At 45.9% G+C, this 23,617-nt stretch overlaps 1 protein-coding gene across 7 annotated transcripts in view; it reads left to right on the top strand.

Moving 5' to 3' along the window:
* The window catches only part of SLC35F5 (solute carrier family 35 member F5), a 575,369-nt gene that overhangs the window by 405,053 nt on the left and 146,699 nt on the right, over positions 1 to 23,617 (top strand). For all 7 annotated transcript variants that reach the window (XM_069224683.1, XM_069224682.1, XM_069224686.1 and 4 more), the window contains one exon: positions 14,977 to 15,067. In XM_069224683.1, the coding sequence (XP_069080784.1) occupies positions 14,977 to 15,067 (91 nt within the window). The remainder of the gene's footprint in view (positions 1 to 14,976; positions 15,068 to 23,617) is intronic.

Genomic DNA, 23,617 nt, shown 5'->3' with positions numbered 1-23,617 from the left:
TGTGTAAAGAAGTCTGCAACTTGTTGCCAAATGCCTGGGGTATTCCATCTTTCCCGGAAACCATCCAAGCCATCAATCGCAAGTTCCCCGAGAGGATCAAAGGGTGAGTTAATCCTTCCAGATTCAGCAGAATGTTTGGATTGGGAAGACGAAGAATCGGGGGGAGCACAAACTAACATGAGAGCCACCGGGAACCAGGGCGGAGCCCTCCAAAAGGGAGTCAGAAGGATGATATCCGCCTTCTGTCGTCTGACCTGAGACAGACAGAATCATGAGGAATCATGAGGAATCTTCTGGCATCTAATTCTATCATTATCTCTGGGGAGGAGCCAAAGATGGCTCTGCCATTACAGGCCCCCATTTGCTCCAGCCACCACATCATTTCCATCCTGACTTCTTGTGACAGGGAAATTAGTTCAGAGTAAGTCATACTCTTCCTTAAGTGTTGAATCATTAGTCTCTGCAGGGCTCGATAATGCAGAGGACCCGGGAAAATGGCTTGGATAGACGACACCAGGAGGTCCACAATCCTGGCTATCGACCTTAAGGATACAGTCCATTTGGATAATGCAGATCTCAATTCTCTCTTGATGTTGCAAATCTTCTGGGCTGGCAGGATCAAGCGCGATAGGACTGAGTCTATTTGAAACCCCAGAAAATCTATTCTCTGGGAAGGTTGTAGAAGAGATTTTTGGGAATGGATAAGGAATCCAAACTCTTGTAACCTTAGGATGGTCCAAGAAAGGTGGATCCGCAGAGTCTGGGGATCTTGCACCATCAACAGGAGATCGTCTAGGTATAGGATCAGATGGACTGTGCGCACTCTGAGCGACTCTACCACTGGTCTCATCAGCTTGGAAAAACACCAGGGGGCTGACGACAGTCGAAAGGGAGGGCTTTGAATTCTAGGCAATGTCCTCGCTATAGGAATTGTAAGAACCTCCTGTGAGTAGCAAACATGGGCACTGCCAGGTAAGCAGCCTTGAGGTCCAGCCGGACCATCCAGTCCCCTTCTAGCAGGATGTCTCTCAACATGTGGATTTCCTCCATTTTGAAATGTCTGTATGGAATCCAGCAGTTGAAGTCTTTGAGGTTTAAGAGAAGTCGATGAACCCCGCTCTTCCTTTCTACCAGAAAAATAGGGCTGAGGAAGCCTTATGGATGGGATGGGGAGAGGCAAACCGCCACTTTGTGTAACAAGTCTGAATTTCTGCATCTATAAAGGACTTTTCTACTTGGTTAAAATACATCTGTCTTGGAGGGGAGTACTTTGTGGGAGTACCGTAGAACTCCAGTTTGAAACCTTCAACTGTTTCCAGCACCCAAGGGTCGCTGGTAATTTGTCTCCAGTTGTTGAGAAATAATCACACTCCTGCCCCCTAAAATCACCTCTGAAAAATGGATAAGCCTTACCCGAGTATCCTGAGTCCTTGATAGCTCCTTGTTGTACTCTGCGGAGTGGGGGCGGCCACCATGGTTTGTGAAGGATCGAAGGTGGATTCCGAGGAGTCACCTTGCCAACCTCCTCTTACTCTGCGTAATACACTTGCAGAGGGCTTGAGAAGAAGCCTCTGCCGGGTACGCGCACTCCATAACGTCTGGCCCTAACAAAAAGGCCTCTCTTGAAAACCTTCTTTAGGGACATTTGTGCTTTATCAAGGGTGGAAAAAAGGGAGCAGAATCTCGCTAGTTCTTTTACAATAGGACCCCTAAACAGAAACCCCTCAGCGACTGGGCCTGCGACCACGCCGGCCTTTGAAGAGGCTAGATCATTGATTTTGGGATCAATCCACATCAATATAGAACTTCTGCATTCAGTAGGAATGGCACAGTTGGTATTGCCGAGTTGGCAGATGGCTGTTTGTGCCCAGCCGATAAGAACATCGGTATCAACAGAGGAATCGGAGCCTTTAGCATAGTAGGCTGATTTGCGGATTTTGGTTAAAGGGCTAGACATGTCTACGATTTTGTCTTGGCAGTTACGCCAAGCCCTGTCAAGACCCTTTTTGGGGTCCTTAGCATATTTTTTCATAAAAGTAACCACAGTAGGATCAACTTCAGGAGTGTCTGTGACCTTTCTCTCTAAGTCAGGTCTGGGGCATTCAGCTTTTAGACTTGAATGGACCTCCTTGTCAAAACTCATTTGAATATGTGACTGGATGTATTTTGCCACCTCTGGAGGAGGGGTTTAATTCAAAGCTGTGGGGTGAATGATCTCTGTAGGTTCAAAAGGGAGTAGCTTAGCGGGTTGTAGGAGGGGGCTTTTTGACCTTTTTACTGGGGCCTGGTTTCATCTGAATCAGAAGATGAAGCCTCCGCCCCTTTGGAAGTGCCAGATGAAACTAGCGAATCGTGTTTCTCCAGTGGTAGGGAAGAGCTATAGTCATGTTCATTAGTTCGTCTGAGGCATAATTTTTCAAGAGCTTCCGAGTGAACCTCAGATTGAGGTTTTGTGGCCTCATTACCATTACCCTAGCGGGTAGAGTCTTTCCCAGCAACTGGGTGACTAATCAAGTAATTGCCCTGTAAAGGGGCTCAAGGCCCTGACCAGGGCATCATTCACAGACTGTTGGACTTTGCAACCCAATGCCTTCACCAGGTTCAATTCCAACTGATTGTTGGTTTCATCAGGGTAATATTCCCATTCTTCCCCATAAGGGTCCCACTGAGCCATTCTCCTGCTGAAGTGTTTAGTGTGAAGGAGCGCAGGAGAGAAAATGGGGAGTCCCTGCCAGCCTAATCCGAAGCCTCAATTAAAGTATGGAGGGAGCTGCCTGGGACACTCTAGGCCGGTGCCTTGCTCAATTTTACAACCCAGAGCTTTCCCAGCAACAGAACGTCATGATGAGAGTTAAATGAGTATCGGCCCTTATTTCCAACAAGCGCATGGCAGAGACGAGCGCAGACTGAATTAAATAGCCGTCTATCCACTCGCTCTGCAACGCAGGGGCAAGAACAACAATGACAATAGAAAGAGGACTGCGTTCTCAAGAAAGAACGTGTCCGCTCCACCAAGGCAATAACACATCGTTGGAATAAGCAGCACGCGCTAGACAAGAGGAGCGTGCTGAATTGCGTCACTAATCCTCAACAGAGTTATAACAACATTCTTAATAAAAAGTCATGGAGAGTACTTATCTGGCTGCGCAGCAGCAAAGAAAGAGGACTAATGTTTGGCGCAGTCTGTACATGAGAGAGAAAAAAAATAAAAACGCATTTTATTTCAAGCTGGCCTTTAGTACATCCACCCATCCTGTCCTGCACTGGAAGCATCCACCGCAAAGCGGAGTGCACTCCTCATACATCACTTTCAGCTCCTAAGGGTAGGATTGTAGACGTTCACTGCCTGCTTATTGTCAAAAGCATACTAATTGCCAGCAAAGTTTTAAATAAACAATGAAATGAGAACTTAGTCTCCTTCTGATTGCTAACAATCTTTGGCTTTCCATCTAACCTTGGAACTATTACCTCTCTCCTGCTACTCTCTCAAAGGACCTAAAACTCCCACCCACATATTCTAGAGAGGGTGTTTGTAAAAAGAAACGACTGAGAGTAAGGAAGTAGGGAATTTGCCACAAGACCTGTACCCATCATGTTCGGATTCTCCGATCTGCCCTGCTAAGTAGATCGAAAATACCCTTACTCTTAGTATTTACAAGCTTGCTGTTTGTTGCATCATGGGTAACAAGTGATGCTGGCCACACAGGTCAAATATGCTGGTTTCCCCACTGTTTTTGGTTTGGCTTATTGATACCATATGACCAATTACTGCAGTTATCCTACGTGCTTGGGACAACTGAATATGGCGTGCTTGCAGTTTGGACCCGTTCATTTCCTGTGTGCCAAGTCATAAATATTTTTTAAGCTGTGTGGTAGTGTAAGATATGACGTGTTAATAGTTAATATCAAATGATTTATGCAAGACCTTAGAGGAGGTAAATGACTTTAAAGATGCTTTTATTACACTACAGGGCAGTGGAATTTAACATGTTTGATTATGAGATACTCTTGCACTGTTTCTTGAGATTGGCATAAACTATGGAGTCTTAAGGGCTGATCCTGAAAAATCCTAGTTCCCCTTCTCTATTGTGCACATTGTTCGCTGTGGTTTCCCACATGGTTTGTTCAGGTCACCCAGCATTTTTAATGTCTGTTTGGAGCATTTGGCAAAATGATTCGAAATCTATAGCTTAATCTTTTACTTATACAGAGAACACTCAGGTAATTATACATGTGTAGAGTAGTCCAACAGAGACTGTTGAGATATCCTCCATATGCTTAGTGTAGTCAGCGCATGGATGGGTGCTAATTGATTTAAATAATTTCAGTGAGGGCTGAGTTAATATTGGTAGACATACTTGTGCATAAGAAGATTTTGGTTGTGTCCCACTCAAGTGCGTGCTTTTAAATATTGCATTTATTTCAATGCAACCTTGCGGTCTAACTGCATTAATTGGTGGTATAGATAGAGTACAACTTACAGACTAAACCAGATTCAGCTTGTCTGACCGACTGGGTCCCACAACATATCCACAATGGCACTCCATGAAAATAAACAAATATTTTTAATGAGGGGGTATTAAGGGATTGAGGTGGTTGGGGATCAGCAGGTACCATAGCTCACAGGTTAACAAACACCAATCATTAAGATGTTAGGCTGGTTTTTGATCAGTTGTGATCCAGGATATGTGCATTTTTTCAGCCACTGACGATTCAAACACATCCTTATGCCATAACGTTACTGAGGTGCAATTAATATGAAGACATTGTATCACAATCCTGAGTCGGCTTGTGTTAGGATGGAAATGGTATTGACATGGCCAAGGGGGGAGAAGCAGGTTTGAACAGAGATGCTGTACCCTTGGAGTAGATGTGACTAAAGGGAATCGTCTACCCCTCAAAGCTGATGGAGCCCATAGATATCTAAATTAGGTGCACAAAGAATTCTGGTAGGAGAGCCATATGCCTCCTTTCTTTTACAATACCCCTACACCTAAGGTCTACATGCCAAGAAGAAGGCTGTGCAACCCTTACGGGCGTATGTGAAATCATCCGAAACATGTTGGCAGACTAGAGATGTTGAAAATATTGTATTCCTAAAAGGCATCAACATTTTTAGCTTTAACTGTGGTATCTGTTCCCACTAATAAATGAATTCAGGTAAATCGATAACCACTTTTTAATCCATAAACTGGACCTCTGGGAACTGCCCAGAAGGCTTTTATATACAAGAACTCCCATAAGCGTTTGAGCCCACCCTAGCAGTACTATCCTACTACGGTGAGAAAAACTCTAATGATGAAGCATGCCACCATTTAGTGGGTGACTTTTTTTCTCAAATTTCTAATATTCCTGTAGGATAAAGCATTCAAATACATAAAGTCAATAGATTAGATAGGCCATTGTACTTTTTGTTTTTGCATAGTAGGTAGCGGGAGGACGTGCATAGACCTCATTACCTGCCACTTTCCTTTAACTGTGTTTTGAGTTAGGACAGGAATGTCCCCTGCGTGGTGTCCAATCGTGTACCCTGTTCCGAGTTTCAAACTACGAGTATTTGATATCCATGTTTTCAGATTTTGGTCCCAGCTTCACATTAATCTAGCATATGCACGGAGACCTATGCCTGTCCCTTATTATGAGTCCAGTCTGTGACCTGCCCCATGCCTCGTGGGTCACACCAAACGTGTTATCCATGGTGTCAGGGGACAACTGTTCTTTCACAGGTTCATGTAGCGCAGTGGTGAAGCACATTATATTTTTGTAGTGTAAAACTCCCCTGCTTTAGATGAACACAAATGTCTGCAGTGATATCCTGAGCACATACAGGTCTGTATCTATGTGCTGTTTGTGTGTTACTTGCAGTATACTTGTTCAGTGAACCAGAAGGAGGGATGACCTGTAGGTTCTATTTTGAAAGCCCCTAGCCTGTTCACATGCACAAGATGGAGGTGCGGTTACTTTCCCAGACAGTAAACGTCTATTACTGACATGAGACTGGATTGAGGTCACTTAGAAACTGAAGTAGGGAAAGGGACAATCTTCCCTTAGAAATTGAATAAGTCGATTTCACTCTAAAAAAAACCCAGTGATTAGCTTCACTGAATAATGCCATAAGATACATGATATGGATGAAGGGTGGGGCTGTAATTTCTGTGGTCAGTTTGAAGGGTCCTATAGAAATTGGTCAGCCTTTTGACTCTCATCGTGATTACTGCCAAGGTGATGGCCAGCTGCAGAATGTGCACACCTCTTTGTGCATTTGTTGTGGGTTCTCCAGCCAGGTGGCAGCCCTACTTTAAGGAGCATCACTCTAAACAAGGCCTGAAACTCTGAAGCAGCATGAGAATGACACAGGATATAGAACTGCTCAAACGGGTTATGAAAGTGCAGACAGTAGACAGGAGATGTGTATTCTTTGTCTCTGTATAGGAGTGGGGGAAGTTGCTCAACTTCTTGTTTCAGTTTCAAATTCTCTTCAACCAAGAAGAGATTACTCCACATAGTACTGAGAGGACTGTGCAACAAGGGCTGGTTCTGCCTGATGGGCAGCTGCCCAGAGGAGATGGTACATCCTCAGGAGTTTGACCTGGAAGTAGAACTGTCCCTTGTCCTGAAATGCTTGGAGGATCCTTCCTGAGAAGAGGGAAGAAACAAGTGAATGTTGCAGGATGGCTGGACTACTAGTGTGGGCAAGAGCAGGGACTCCTTTGTTGTGGTTCAGTCTGACCAGGTTGCATGACTAGTGTGCTCAACACTTGGATCCAAACAAAAAAAAAACAGATGATGGTCGGAATGCTGACCAGTGTCAAACATTCACCTCCAAGCACAGATCTGGACCTAAATCCATTGTTTTTTTTGTTTGCCACGCCATTCCAATTTTGTCCCAGCCATATGCAGATCATTGTTGACCCTGATCCCCACTGGAACAGGCCAGCCTGAGCTGCCAGGCCAGGTCCTCCCGGGACCTGAAATCAAGCACACTGGGACTAATTTTGGGGTATCATACCTCATCAGCCAGGCTAGCTTGAATCCGGTGGCATAGCAAGCACGGGAAGCCAGCCTGGACATTCTCTTCCCACTTAGGGTGACAAACGCAAAAAGAACAGATGATGGACGGAATGCTGAACAATGTCAAACATTCATTCCCAGTCACAGATCTGGGACTAAATCCATAGTTTTTTGCTTGTCTCGCCATAGCTGTATGCAAATCAGTCTTGACCCAGCTCCCCATGGGAACAGTTCAGCTGGAGCTGCCAGGCCAGGTCCTTCTTGAACCAGGAAACAAGGATCCTGTGCCCAGTTTCGGGGAATCACCCCTCATCAGCCAGGCTAGCTTGAATCTGGTGGCATAGCGAGCATGGGATACCACATCTGGGCATTCCCTTCTCACTTAGGGTGACAAACGAAAAGAACAGATGATGGACGGAATGCTGAGCAATTTCAAACATTCACCCCCCAGTTACAGATCTGGGCCGAAATACATTGTTTTTTTTGCATGCCATGCCATAGCCATTTGCAAATCAGCCTTGACCCTGCTCCCTATGGGATCTGTCCAGCCCGAACTGCCAGGCCAGGTCCTCCCTGGATCGGAAAACAAACATCTTGGGACCGGTTTTGTGGTATCATTCCTCATCAGCCAGGCTTGCTGAAATCTGGTGGCATAGCGAGCACAGGCCCACATCTGGACATACTCTTCCCACTTAGGGCGACAAACGCAAAAAGAACGGATGATAGATGGAATGCTGAACAATGTCAGACATTCACCTCTCCCCACCACAGATCTGGGCCTAAATCCACAGTTCTTTTTGCTTGACATGCCATTCCAGTTTGGACCCCGCCATCTGAAAATCAGTCTTGATCTTTCTCCCCATGGGAACAGTTAGCCCATGTCCTGCCTGGATCAGAAACAACACTTGGAGCCAGTCATCACCATCAAAATTGATTTGCAACACTGCTTAAGTGTGCCAAGCAAATCTCTCCATGAATTTACTGCCATGGTACGTGCTCCATTGTATGCCTGAGCAGTCTATACTGCTGAAAACAAGACTGCCACCAAGGTATGGCATCCGCCAAGTGTGCCACTAGGGAGCTCAGTGTTGCTGCTGTGGCACTTGCTCCACAGTGTGCCTGAGCTGTCTGCGTTGCTCAAAAAGAAACAAGAGTATGCCTGTGGCTCATGCCCTTGCCTGTATGGTCTTTTATAGTGGCTAGTGCCATGGCACTTCCCAATGATGTGCCTGTGTATACTGTGCAGCGAGAAAGGAGCTGCTACTTCGAGGCACTTACTAGAGTGCGCCTGAAGACTGTGATTCTGCCCAGGCGTTTGGCACCAGTGTGCCCGATCAGAACTTAACCGCTGCGTTGTAAAAACCTTTTTTTTTTTTTTTTTTAAATTAATTTTATTTTATTGAGTTTATAATAGAACAACTTAAAGACAAAGACAGAAACAAGCAGTGCAATTCAATGTGAGATACCATAATGTCCATTGCTCAGAGCGGAGGATGATAACACATACATACAGACAGAAACATGGAACATATCCAGTCAGATCAACAATATCTACCTTCACCTCCCCTTCCCAAGGAGCTCACATGTAACCAAGTCATTCATATACAATGTTTATCAGCGTTACCATATTACAGCAGTTGGTTGTCACCTGTATGTATAGCCCAACATTCCACAGTCAACAATAATCATCAGTGCTCCAATCAGAGCTGGACTCTTGAACCCCTGTGAAACGTTCTAATAATGTACTCCAAGCCGTTATGTCAGTCAGAGCCCCTTCGTCCCTACGTGTCCGTTTCATGTTTTGCTCTTCGGCCACACCCCATTCAAAAACATCACGGGTCCATTTAGAAAAGGATGGGCTTCGTGTACTCATCCAGCCTATAGCCACCCTGCACTTATCCAACACCAGCGCAATCTGTGCAAATCTGTATGGGATTCGCCTACCCCGTGGTCTCTGTAATATTCCCAGGAGGCAGGTCAATGGCGTCGCTTCGAGCCCCAGACCAGTACTATTTTCCAAACCACCTCCCACCAAAATTGCTGCACCTCCCTGCAGGACCAGGCTGTGGAGAAAGGAAGAACCTGCCTCCCCACAGCGAGGACACCTAGTCTCCCTTGTTGGGTCCATCTTGTTGAGTCTTGCAGGTGTAATATATACTTGATGAACAAAATTAAAGTGCAACAACTTAAATCTGTGGTTACAAGAGACCGTGCGTACCAGAAACAGTGCCATATTGCAGTCCGCATCTTCTAGTGGGTCTTCCAGTTCTCAATCCAAAGCCCTACGCGCTGTACACTCCACCCCCACAAGATCCCCTAACAGCGCTCTATAAAACAGGGTAATCAAATGGGAATCCTCTCCCCAATTTATGAACCCGTTCAACACCCTTGATGCTGGGGGGGCCACCGGAAATATAGACCAGACCTCTCAAGCCACACTCTCGATCTTGGCATACTGCAAGAACTGTCCAGCGTTCAATCCAAATGTATCTCGCGCCTCCTGAAAGGAGATAAACTCCCCATTAGGGTATAAGTCAACCGCCACCAAACATCCACCCATTCTCCAAGCTTTCATTGACATTAAAGTATCCATGTCCTGAAAAGAGGCTAGACTCCAAATCTTTAGTTCCCAATCAAAAGGGGCACATCAAAGTAGTTTCTTAACCGCCTACTCCCAGACCCCCTGCTATAGTGTTAACCAAATAAGGGACAGTAGTCCCCGACCAGCCGCCTGTCATTAATGCATGCACCAATGCCTCACCTCCCAACATGCCAGCGAATAGTCGCTTCTCCTAGTTGTCCATCTGGGTCATTCACTTAGCAGCATGTTGTGAATGAGCTGCATAATAATAGAGTCTAATATTAGGGAGTGCCAAGCCACCATCTTCCATGTCCCTTTGTAACGTGGATAACGCCACCCTGCTATGACGGCCAGCCCAAACTCAGGAAACCAAAAAGCTGTCTAGGCGATTGAAAAGCCAAGCTGCCAACTGAAACAATAAATTCTGGACAAGATTAAGGCACCGCAGCAAGAACACCATCTTGGCCACATTGGCCCTCCCCATCATGGACAGAGGCAGCTTATTCCAGAACGAGACAGAGCGCTACAGTCCCTTCACCACCCATTCCACATTATGTGTCACATGTGCTGTGGTCGTATGTGTGACCCATATGCCCAAATATCGAAAACTTTTGAGTTCCCACCTGAGCCCCACGCCCGGGAAGTCTTCAGGCAGGGCATCACATAATGATCCTAGGGGAAACAGGAGCGATCTTTTCCTATTCATCCATGGACCAGATACAGCCCCAAATTCTTCCTACAACTGTAACAACAAGGGGACAGAAATGTGTGGCTCTCAAAGGTATATCAACGCATCGTCAGCATATAGGGAGACAACATGAGTAACCTGTCCCACCTGCACACCCCAGGGCTCCTATTCCTCACGCAGCCAAACCTCCAGCGGCTCCACTGCCATAGCAAAGAGGAGCGGTGACAGTGGGCATCCCTGTCTGGTCCCCCTACCAATCGCCCAGAAATCTGATAGCTCTCCGCTCACCCGAACATACGCAGTGGGAGCAGTATACAACAAATGAACCCAAGCACAAAAGTGAGGGCCAGGTCCCATTCCCTGCAGGACTGCCAGTAGGTAGTCCCACTCCACAGTATCAAAAGCCTTCTCTAGATTCAGCAATACTAAAACCAATTCGTCTACTGCCCCCGAAGTTTCATGTAAAACGTGTGCCGAATGGCTTAAGTTGTAAGTCGTACTACGACCAGGAATAAATCCACATTGATCCTCATCCACCAAACCCTAGGTCACTCCACGCAGTCGAATAGCCAAGATCTTACACAGAATCTTGACATCCGTATTGAGCATAGTGAGCAGGCGATATGAGGAAGGGTCATCAGAATCCCCCCCTGTCTTAAGCATTAGACAGATGACGCCCTGTCGCATGGTCTCAGGAAAACTACCCTGGTCCCGGGCTTCTCCAAACACCGCCAACAACCTCTCTCTCAGTAGGAGAGAAAATGTTTGGTACAATTCGATCAGGAAACCATCCCCACCAGCCGACTTAGATTTCAATAATGCCTCCAGAGCCACACCCACATCCTCAACTGTTCTCAGCCTCTAGTCCTTCCATACAGTCTGGCACCAGCTGCAGGAGTCTCATCCACTTCAGAAATTCTCTTTAGCTACCATCCGGGACGGGAGGACCAGCCCTGGACACAACCTGCAAATGCTCCACTAATACCCGAAAGATATCTCTGCGAGTGGTGACCTGTACTCCCTCTGCGTTCTCCACAGGATGGGAGGAGATTCAACCTCGCGCTTGAGGTGCCGTGCCAGCAATTTACCAGATTTCTCTCCCTCTTTATGTAGTCGCTGTCTATATGATCTAAGGGTGACCTTATCCAGCGTGTCCCAGCAGCTACTGACCTTCTTAAACAGCCGAAGCTGCTTTTGCTCAACCTCTTGAGTTTTCGGCATCTGGCGTTGTAATACCTCCAGTGCACTCTCCCAGTCTCTAAGTTCTTGTTCCATTTGTTTGTGTACCCCATATGTAGTGCCGATACATACTCCCCCTAACACCGCCTTCATGGCTTCCCATTCCGTGCCCCTTGAGTTAGTCGTACCTCAATTCAAATCCAAATAGTCCTTAAGGGTCACCGCCATTTTATCACGACAGCCAGCATCCATCAAAAACGACGCAGGCATATGCCAACTGTGGGACACTTTAGCATCGGATCCCCACAACATGTGCCTCAGCACTGGTACATGATCAGACAAAAACCTCCCCAAATGCCTGACATCCATTACTTGTGAACAAGTCAGGCCACCCAAGAGGAAACGGTCCAACCGACTATGTGTATTGTGCGTCTTAGAATGACAGGTGTATTCCCTAGTCTCCGGATGTAGTTCTCTCCATCCATCCCAGAGACCTAGATTAGGCATAACCTCTGTGAGGGATCTCGTCATCAATGGTTTAGTGCCCAATTTAGATGAGCCATCTCGCCATCCAATACACGTTGTAGTCTCCAGCGTATATTAGAGGGGAGACTATCCCCTCCCCCAGCATTTCAGGTATATTGTCATAAAAGGAGTGATTGTCTAAGTTAGGTGCATATGTGTTGAGAATGGTAAGGGGCAGTCCATCCAAAGTGCCCTGTAAACGTATATATCTCGCTTCCACATCTGCTTCACTATAGATATGTGTAAACGGGACCCTGGGCGCGATCCATATCAATACTCCCCTTGCATGGGAGGAAAAGGATGAGGAGAACACCTGACCCCATATGTGTTTCCTGAAGACACGCTATATGCACCTTATGTCGCCATACGAAGGAGTGCACTCTATAACGTGCAGTATAGCTCTTCAGCCCCCTAACATTCCATGTCAGTATATTAGTCTGTCGACCCATGTTACGAATGCATATCCACCCGTCCCACTAGGGCCCCTCCTCCAACACAACGCCAAAAAGGAGAAGGCTCGACAAATCCCAACCGCCTATCCCACATTTAAGAATGCACTGCTGATATAAACATCAAACCTCTGTGACTTAGTGCAAACTGTAAACCCCCAAATCCCTATACCCACCCTGGATGAACAGTAGAACATACATATCAAAACATACTGTAGATCCATATATATGTATGCTTCCAGGACAACAGCTTACACCCCACACCCAAAAAACCTACCACAACAGTGGAAATGAACAACCCCGTCCCAACAACAGTTTACACAGTGCCTACTACCCCAACCAATCATAGTCTAGGATAATCATTCCCCCCATACATAAAATACAAATACATATGCAGCCCCTTTAAACCGACATCCGTAACATTTCCGTTGCCCCCAATCATGCGAGGCGTGCTCCACAGGCCGAACACAGGACCCCGGGTGGGACCGCAAGGGCAGTATCCACCAAAGGCCAACATATTCAAGAATCAACAGAAAGCATCTCCGTTCCCCCATCTGATGAGTCAGCAAGTTCAACGCCCTGCTCAGGATCCACCACCGCCATAGTACCATCCTGTTGGATTTCAGTTCTGCTGACAGAGGTATCACAGTGCTGTGCAGGGACCCGCGACGGGCCATCCCCACACCTCCTCCAGTCTGTACAGTCCCCTCCAGAAGTGCAAGCCGAGTCAGCTCCAGATGGCCCAGAAGGACCCGGGCCAACCTTGTCCCACATCTCCAGCCATCTCCAGACTGCCTCATGTATCTGATGTTCATGGCACGAAGCTTGGCCTTCACCGTATCAGGCCGACCGCATCTGCACGGCCCGAACCCGTCCGGCCGAGGCTGACTCTGCTCTACAGACGAGCGGGGGCTTCAAAGGAGCCAAAAGAGGTCAGTAGCCCGCTACCGTTGTCAGGGCACTGCCGCTCGTATTTTGAGGGGGGATGCACGACTGACTGGCACCCCAGGATCACATAAGGAGGATATAGGGATGGCAGAGCGCACTAAAGACGTGTCGCACCGGCCATCTTAATTGGCCACACCCTCACCGTTGTACATCCTTAAAGCGACTCAGCTGCCATTCCCAGAACTGTGGTCAATAAGCGGACTACATTGCTACATGCCATCTCACTGACTCAGCCTACCCACCCAGTTCAGGGGGACCCTGGAACAACCAGTAAGCCTATTCTCCACCAACAAATGAGTATCTAGAAGAGGGCATTGCCTGAGGATAGCTGCCCGCCATTTCTGTCTGCTGCGGCCTGCTTCTGTGAAGGAAGCAGGATGCTGATGAGCCTTGAATGTGGATGAGGCAAACATTGAGAGAGTGAGTGCTGTTAATGCCTACCAGACCATTGGAGAGCACCCCAGCTGTGCTGAAGCTCTTACCGGGGTACCTTTAGATGAAAGGAAGGTGGAAGGAGGCAGAGGACAGCATCCTCATCAAGGGGATATATCCCTGCACCAGAGACACTGAGTGCCTAATACATTTGTGTAGTGCGCAGTATTTACTTTTACTGTGTATCAAAGTACTTGTCTTTTCACTGAGATACCCACTAGGCTGGACAATCACATTATTGCGTTTTTCAGTTCTGTTAAGTCTTGAGCCTGTTGTACCCCCCCCCCCACTACAAGATCTCAGAGGGAGTAGAGAGGAAGAATAAGGACATTAGTTCGTCCTCCTACAGAACCGTACATGTAAGCCTAAGAGAAGCCACCCCCTAACATTTAAGGTTAATTCTCCAAAAGGACCTGGAAATGGATTAGTTTCCCATGAAAAACCCTCACCCACCAGGGTTACCCCTGGGTGGCATGCTTTATCATCGTGCCCATCCCGTTCCGACAAGGAATGATGCGTGCTGTGACCGACTGTTTACGTGGCAGCACTTAATATGTAATCAACTATGATGATATGTGAATAGGGGGGGTCATACAAAGCTAAAACTACCTGCCTCCAAGGAAAACTAATATTTCAATACCTATTCCAGTGGCAGTATGAATAAAAGTGGGGTAAGTGGAAAAAGGAGGTATGCTATGTACCTGCCTTTCCAATATGAGGGGTACATGTTTCAAGCATACCCCTAGGCTTTTCATCAGGACCAGGAATGACTCCCTAGTGCCACTCCTTATATAAATGAAAGTGCCAATAAACAACTAATGTGTTAATATAAAGATAATACTGCACCTACTTATGAACTGGTTTATGATATGTAACCTGTAATACGTAAAAGGAGAGTTAGCCTGCCCATGTCAGTGTATTTTATGTGTGCATGTAAATAGTATTCTAGTTCTTACCTGTAGGTTTTTTTGAGTTGCAATTTGCTATCACTGAATATTTCAGAAGACCAGTTTACTGTGTTTAATGTTTTGCGATACAGTTGCTAGTCAAATATACCATTATCAAAATAAGGCTATAGCCCTACTCTGCTTCATAATGTTATTGAGCAGTATTGTTTCACATTATATTCTTGCAAAAATCTTGTTTTTTTTCTTGTTTTTCAGGGGCTGCTTTCTTACTTCATCGCTGATAGGCACTCTTGCACTAAGTCTTACAATACCTCTGTCCATATTAGCTGATATGTGCCTGCAGAAGGTAATGAAAAATATGATTTAACTTCTTTGGAGGGTTTGCCATCACTGTGGTCGAGCTGTAGAAATATACACTGAAATTCAATTCTCCGTCAAGGGTTGATACTCACATTCATAAACTCTTGCTTGCTCAAATTGGTCAGGGCAATCCCAGAACATTTCTGCAAAAGTGTTTTTATTTTTGAAACTTCAGCGAAGATCATTCTACCAATTATATTCTGCTCTTTGTGGTGTTGTCAGCGTTGAAAGTGGCATCCATTCTGCCTATATAGGTATCACTGCAGTGTACTGAATACAGTCCTTCTTTTCCGCACTATCAGAGCAGATCTGAATTGAGTTCCCCTCATTCATTTTTTGACTGGATTTTTGCAACTTGTTGCTGATACTTGTACACTAATGTGCCTTTTTTCCTCATCTTTTTGGACTATGTCCCCTAGAAAACACCAGTTGGTTTTAAGCCTTGTGGTGCCTGTCACAGACCTCCACTTTAGTTCGTGGAACAGGACTACGACTCCAAGGCCTACTCGGAATGCCAGACTCTGCAGTCAAAGGTCATCCTCAAGCAAGCCTTGAAGCTTTTATTACGCGACTCTCGCGGTCCGATCACAAGAGAGTTCCCAGGACCACTCTGAGTCACTCTCACTGGTTATTGTCATAATCCAGGACTTCTGCAGATAAGACACACAAGAAGAAGTCCAAGAAGTCGAAGCACTCTTTGACTTCTCTGCTCCGGTTCAAATCATATCATCAGATGAGGAGCAGAAATTATGCCACAAATCTAGGCTGCATGCCCACATTGTCTCTGTGGAGCCTGAGCCTGGGTCCACTCCGCACTTCCCTGAGTTTCCCAGAGCGACCCATGCCCATCTGTTTGAAATGTATGAGGACAAGCACCTCATTTTTGGGCAGCCTGACCTCTGTGCAGCACCATAGGTTTGGGAGGGGCACTGACTGGACTTTCACCAGGGGGTTCGTCCTCATTGTCAATCTGTCCCTCAGGATCCGTTAGTGGATCCGGATCAGCCCTGGTCATGATTTTGCATCCTCTTTTGGGGTCCATTGCAGTGATGCCACTCCAGGCAGCCTAGCACCTACTGACAGCACCGATCCCTTCAAGATTCCTGACTCTAACACAGAGCTGGCCAGCATTGCACAACACTGGCACCGGTGCAGACAAGACCCAGACAGACTGAATTTGAGACAAAGCCTTATTTTTCTGAAAGGAGCACAAACTAACGGGATCTGAGGATTTCTACAGTTAACTCAACGCCCCCTAGAAGAGTCCATGGCTGAAGATAACTAGTCTGAGGAACTGGCTGATAGTCAGGATACCTCATCAGACACTGGTCTCCTTTCTCCTCTCACAGTAATTATGGAGAAAAAGGCCTCCTTTGCAATGGTGGTCTGCAGGGCGGCTTATGTCTTGGACCTGATGCTGTCCACTAAAGCCACTAAAGTCAAAACTAACATTTTGACAGAGGTGCTTCAACCCGAGGTATCCTCCAGAGAACCCCATCTCCCTTTTAATGAAGTCCTCACTGATGTTAATGCTGCCGTCGCCCTGCTTCCAGGGATCCCGCCTTTTTACCCAGCACCCTATCCATGAGACCTTGGTGGTCTAGACATCTACCTCCGGATTCAACCCTGATGCATTCCCTACCACACCACCGGATAAGTAATCTAAGCAGCTGAACATATTTGGCAACAGAATTTGTTTCTTCCACCAGACTTGCCCTTCGATTTGTGAACACCGCATGCTTATTGGGCCAATAATCCCAATCTATATGGGATTTGGCTGCGCAAGTGCTGCCTATGGCCTAGGAGAAGGCCCACGCCATATTCCCCTAAGCTATTGCTGATGGTAGAAACACAGCAAAGTTCACTATTTCCTGTGGATTGGATACAACTGACTAGCTAGGAAGAGCCACTGCTTCTATGGTGGCACTTAGCCATCATTCCTGGCTGAGGACAGCTGGCTTTTCAGGGGATGTCCAGGCATCCGTTATCGACTCACCTTTAGCGGCAGTTGACTGTTTGGTGACATGGCAGATTCAGTCGCTGAGCGATAGCAGGGCCACTGCTTGGTCGTTTGGGCTCGCCATAGCCACACGACAACCACAATCTACCTTCTACTCCTTCCGTGTTTAGAGTAGGGCCTATCAGTCGCATGCTCTCATTTTCGACAGAAACAGGCACCTCAGTCCTTTCGCGACTGCGGACGTGGCTCCCATAAGCCTTGTGAGAACAGGCTGCAAGTCTGCTCAATCCTCTCCCCCCTTGGAACCCTGTAGGCAGCTGTAACCTTCAAGCCCCTTTGATATTCCTTCACAACATCATAGACAACCAGGTGGCGCCAGGATATGGTACCACTTGTTCCAGTGGCGGACGACAATGTCGGGCAAATGGATACTTTGGATTATCCAGTAGGGTTATGCTGTTCCTTTCCAATGAACTCCACTAGCTTTGCCACCATCCTTTGATCGTCTAACGGAGGACCATGTTTCACTTATGCAACAGGAAGTACAGTCTCTTCTGGCCTAAGGAGCCATCAGAAGGTTTTCTTCTTCAGAAGTAGATCGTGGCAGTTATTCCTGCTACCATCTGGTGCTAAAAAAAAGATGACCGCCTCTGGCCTATTTTGGACTTGCAACCTTCTCTTCTACTTGCTGAAAAAGAAAGATTAAAATGCTCACTCAAGTTCTGTCTGCCCTGAGTCGCAAGACTGTATGGTAGCCCTGGACTTGCAGGACGCATACTTCCATATTACCGTCCTGCCAGTCCACAGACGTTAACTGGGGTTCATAATAGGTCAGGAGCATTTCCAATTTGCTGTGCTCTCCTTTGGCCTAGCCAGTGCCTCTTGGGTTTTTACAAAGATACCTTGAAGACTGGCTGTTGAAGCTGGGCTGGCCCCAGGCAGTCATCTTCTACCTCCAGACTACAGTACTCCTGCTGCATTTTCAGGGGTTCTCTGTCAATGAACCAAAGTCACACCTGACTCCCTCTCAAATGCTCCCTTTCATCAGAGCCATTCTGAACACAGTGCTGTTTTGTGCTTAACCTCCAGAGCAGTTAGTCCAGGATATTCAGATTATGATACCAATGTTTCAGCCTCTATCCTGGAAATTGGAACGACTGATTCGGAGGCTTCTAGGCTTCATGGCCTCCTGCTGGTAAAACATGCCAATTGGCATATGTCAGCTCTGCAATGGGACCTGAAGTTTCAATAAACATAGGGGAATCTCTCCGACCTAGTCCAGATATCAGAGGGAACTGCAAAAGACCTGCAGTATTGGTTGACAAACTGAGATTGGGGCAATGGCAGACTCTTTTCCCTACCCTCACCCAGAACTCAAAGTGGTGACAGATGCATCACTTCTGGGTTGGAGCAGGAATCTGGGAGAGGTTGAGATCATGGGAGTCTGGTCTTGGGGTGAGTGTCATCTCTACATCAACTTGTTGAAGCTGGGAGTGATATGCTTGGCATTGAAAACCTTCCATTTATCCATCAAGGAAAGGCTGGTTCAGGTGTTAACAGAAAACACCACCACCATGTAGGACTGCAACAAACAGGTGGAGTGGGGTCCTGGGCCATGTGCCAGGAGGCTCTATATTTCTGGAGGTGGCTGGAACATCAGGACAGCTTCCTGGTTGTGTGGCACCTAGCAGGACCCTTAAGAGCCAAGATGGACAAACTCAGCTGGCGATGCCTTGTGTATCAGGAATGGCAACTCTATCCGGAGGTGTTTCAAGGTGTCTTTCATCACTGGAGAGAACCTTGATTAGATCTATTTGCTTCTGCCAAGAGCGAGCAGTGTCAGCATTTCTGCGCTCTGGAGTTTTCAAGGCCGCTCTCGCTCTGAGATGCATTTCGTCTCAAGTAGAACTCAGGTCTCCTTTATATCAATTCCACTCCTGGGAAGAATTCTAAAGAAGTTAAGGACCGACCAGTTCCAAGTCATCTTTGTGGCTCCAGATTGGGCATGGAGGGTCTGGTATCTCGAACTCCTGAGGATGAGCATCGGTCCTTCGTTCAGGCTTCCCATTTGGGGGTGCCTCCTGTTGCAGTAACAGGGCATGGTTCTCCACCTGAACCTGCACACGCTACACCTACATGCGTTGAGATTGAGGAGAGCCAGTTGAGAGTGTCCGAACTCCACCTCGAAGTTTGTGTTGTCATCTTGGCAGCCATGCATCCCTCAAAACTCCTGCTAGTGGGACACATTTGTGGCTTGGTGTGTTGCCAACAAGCTGACCGTCTTTCTGCACTCGTTTTCATGTTTGTTCGATTGCTAGCCTAGCAATGCCTTGCTTTGTGCACAGTTAAAAGGGTACCTTTTGCCATCTCTGTTTTTTTGTGGTTGCCAGATCAACCCTCCCTGTTTAAGTCACCCCTTGTGACACGCTTCCTAAAAGGTGTACAACTCATGATTCCACCCACACTTTTCGTTATGCCCCAGTGGAACCTTAATTTAATTCTGGTGTTTCTGATGTGCTTACCTTTTGAACCCATGCACAGCAGCCCTCTTCGACTGCTCACCATCAAAACAGTCTTTTTCGTGGCTATTACATCTGCCAGGATGGTTAGTGAGTTACAGGCCCTCTCAGTCAGCCATCCGTATACTACTTTCCTTCTGGGCAAACTGGACCTTAGAGCCCATGCCTCTTTTCTACCCAAGGTTGCAACACCTTTTCACATCGGACAGAACATCAAACTACCAACTTCCTTTGGTTCACTTCATCCTTCCACAGAAGAGAAGAGACTTTACCGCGGGAATCCAAAAAGAGCAATAGTCCTGCATTGATTGTACTAAAGACTTCCATGTGGCTGATCAACTGTTTGTGGGTTTTGTTGGAGTGAAGAAAGATAAAGCAGTGCACAAGAGAACCATCTCCAGATAGACTCTGCAGTGGAATTTGCTACACACTTGCCTAAAACAACCTCCTGAAGGTTTGCAGGCTAATTCCACCAGGGCGAAGGCCTCAACTACTGTGTTAGCTCACAGTGTCCGTGCCCTGGACATCTGTCAGGCAGCTATGTGGGCATCACCGCACACATTTGCCAAACACTACTGCTTAGACTGGCATGATGGGCACTTCAACTGTTCAGCCCTCCAGGCTCTTTTAGTGTAGACAGTCTGCAGACTCTCTTCTTGGGAGAGATTGCTTTGCTTTAGTTTCTATTCTAATGTAAGAAATCTGTGGATAGAAGTCTCTATCAGATGAGCAAGTTGCTTATCTTTGGTAATTCCTTACCAGGTGGAGACTCTATCTAACCACAGATTCCTTACCAACCCTCCCTTCCTCCCCATCTCCCCATTCTGCAAACTCTTCTTTATGAGGTCCTTGAGGACCTCACTCTAGCACACTTTATGGCTCTGTGCTTCTGGGGTGGAAAAATAGTCACAAATCTGAGGTCAGCATGCTAGGGTGGCACCTGTATAGGCACTGCACACTTTACTTCTGGTGCAGATGACACCATGCAGTTGAGCGACGGCACCTACTGGCACACAAGGGGACTGCTCAGAAAAATTTCATGATCCACTCTGATGGAATGGATCGTAGATAGATAGTATCTCCCGGGTAAGGCATTTGCGAAGGTAAATAACATGTTCAGTCTATGCATCTGAAAGTAAAAATAAATCAGTTTCTTTTATTAAAAGTTAATTATAGACCCATTCAATATATAATGCAGTATTAATCGCCCATTACATTAAAGTTGTCTTAGTGACAAGACATCGAGCTCCAAAATCTTAATGAGCGCTATACTTTGTTAGCACACTAAGGGCCATATGTACTAAAGCATTTTCCCCTAGACACAGAATGGGTAAAACCCTTTGATACATCTGGCCCTAAGTGCGCTCCATCTTAAAATCATTTATGATACAGATGTTCTGTTTTAATTAACCCACATAAGAGTCTGTCTTTAATCAGTAGCATATTGTCCAATTATTGTATACGTATGTTGGCAGATGTCTGGTAATATATGGTCAGGTTGGTTAGAAGCTCAACTGGTTGTATGATCTCATCAAGTATAAGAGGAATGGTTTTACAAAAGAGCAACCAAGTTGCCACCACCCTTCTCTCCATATTCATCCATTTAAGAACTGCCCACTTCTGGAGTACCCACAGTGGCCCTATGAAATAAGCACCACTGTTTTGGGAGGTCTACGTCACTACAAGCGTCTTTCTGAGAAGGTTGTTTTTTTGAAAAGGTCAATCCAACAGTTTTTACATTTTTACAAAATGTAAAGACAGATGGAGCCAAGGAAATAGAAATGGAAATACAATTCCTAATCCTTGTACAAAGCAAACAAAACAAACTGATTTAATGCTAGTTTTCTTCATCATTGCTATGTTCAGTACGTTCAGCAGGTTGTTTGAATTCAGGGGTCCTATAGACCGAATGGCAAACTTGAACCACAGCTCAACTTCAGTGGGAGAGCTAATGTGGATTTTAATCCTATTTTTTATCTCCCACAATGAGATGGTCTGCTGAATGACGAGTCCTTCAGTCATTGTTGGGCACATAATAATATATTCATACAATCAATATGTTGCCTGACTGGCTAATGGAAATAGTCCACAGTCCGAAATGTTGTAGTAGGACTTAAAAAGGATTGCTGATGCCAAGTTGCCACCACCCTTCTCTCCATATTCATCCATTTAAGTACTGCCCACTTCTGGAGTACCCACAGTGGCCCTTATGAAATAAGCACCACTGTTTTGGGAGGTCTACGTCACTACAAGCGTCTTTCTAAGAAGGTTGTCTTTTTGAACAGGTCAATCCAACAGTTTTTAAATTTTTACAAAATGTAAAGACAGATGGAGCCAGGGAAATAGAAATGGAAATACAATTCCTAATCCTTGTACAAAGCAAACAAAACAAACTGATTTAATGCTAGTTTTCGTCATCATTGCTATGTTTAGTACGTTCAGCAGGTTGTTAGAATTCAGGGGTCCTATAGACCGAATGGCAAACTTGAACCACAGCTCAACTTCAGTGGGAGAGCTAATGTGGATTTTAATCCTATTTTTTATCTCCCTCAATGAGATGGTCTAATGAATGACGAGTCCTTCAGTCATTGTTGGGCACATAATAATATATTCATACAATCAATATGTTGCCTGACTGGCTAATGGAAATAGTCCACAGTCAGAAATGTTGTAGTATGACTTAAAAAGGATTGCTGATGCCATCCCTGATGGCAGAAATCTATGTGAGAGTCCAGAAATCATGCAGATAAAACCAGGGTCTTATTAATGCCACCAGCTACCAGAATAGGCACCCATGGCAGAGACATCAGAGCATCACTTGATGCAAAAATCTAAACCTTAGTCTAACTAGGAATATAATATTCATAAGTACAGAATATATCCACCCTAGTGCAGGATCCCAGAGCACAATAAAAAGGAGGGGCAAAATTCCAAGTACCGGAAAATAATTAAGTGTATGACAATACTTTTGCTTCCCATTTGTATATGGCTTAGATCAATTATTTGAGAAAAATACCAAAAACCCTTATATTTTAAATATGTTGACATTGCTGTCTTTCCCCTATTTAAAAGTGTAAAAATGAGGTAGATGTACCTAAAGGCACAGAGGAAAAGTAGTTAGTTTACGGCTAACCATTGACCTTCAGAATCATATTATGCAGCACGTTGACAGTGCGCCCCTCTGCCCACAAGTCCTTTCAAGCTCTTTGAATAGGATCCCTGAGAACAGGTGTGTGCCATGCAGCTGTTAAAAACACTTTGTTGTTGCTTCTAACATCATTTTAAGCTTTCTGCTTTGTAACAAGCAGATTTCTTACAGGTGAATGTGTCAATTTACTCTAGTTATTCTCTAGTTGCCAGTAGAGTGCAAGTAACTGATAAAGACTTCTAGTCGCAAATTCCTTAACTTAAAATATTCTGCAGGTGTCAGGCTGGATCTGTAAATGTTTGAGCAGTCCCCTTGCGTGCCAGTACATGGCATAGTTCGGCTCAGTGTGACATTGTCTGTGTCAGGAGGGATGCGTGCTGTGTTTGTAAAGGCACCACTCCAGCTGCTCTGAACTCAGTTAAATTTCTTCCGCGCTATCAACGCTGATCTGGATGAGCTCCCCTCAGTCATTTTTTTCAATCAAATGTATTTTTATTGGTTTTATCGTACATGCAGCAACATAGGTGACAACAGACGTATCAATCTCCTCATATTACAGTTCAGTTAGTTTAGTAGCCCCTTGTTGCCCTATGGGGGATGTTCCCCTTTGTACTTTACAGGTATTACCACCATCACTATTCAGAGTGCCACTAATACAAGTAACTCCCCGAGCCCCAAAACAAAAAATAGAAAAGAGAAAGAAAAGAACGTTACCCCTTGGGGGCTGAACGTTAAGAACAACTTCAGTACATGTGAGAGTTATTAGATGTAACATCAAGAAATGTTGACATAGGTGAGGGGGAGGACTGTCAGGAAACAACTGCCCAAGGGGCCACCCCAGATTCAGGTATCACCTCCTCCACTCCTCATGTTAAAATTGGAAAAGGTGGGGTGCCCTAGGGCGGGTGG

Source organism: Pleurodeles waltl, chromosome 3_1 (genome assembly GCF_031143425.1).
Source record: "Pleurodeles waltl isolate 20211129_DDA chromosome 3_1, aPleWal1.hap1.20221129, whole genome shotgun sequence".
Lineage (NCBI taxonomy): Eukaryota > Metazoa > Chordata > Amphibia > Caudata > Salamandridae > Pleurodeles > Pleurodeles waltl.
The sequence above is the reverse complement of the archived record's forward strand: the minus strand, read 5'-3'. Positions and strand labels throughout refer to the sequence as shown.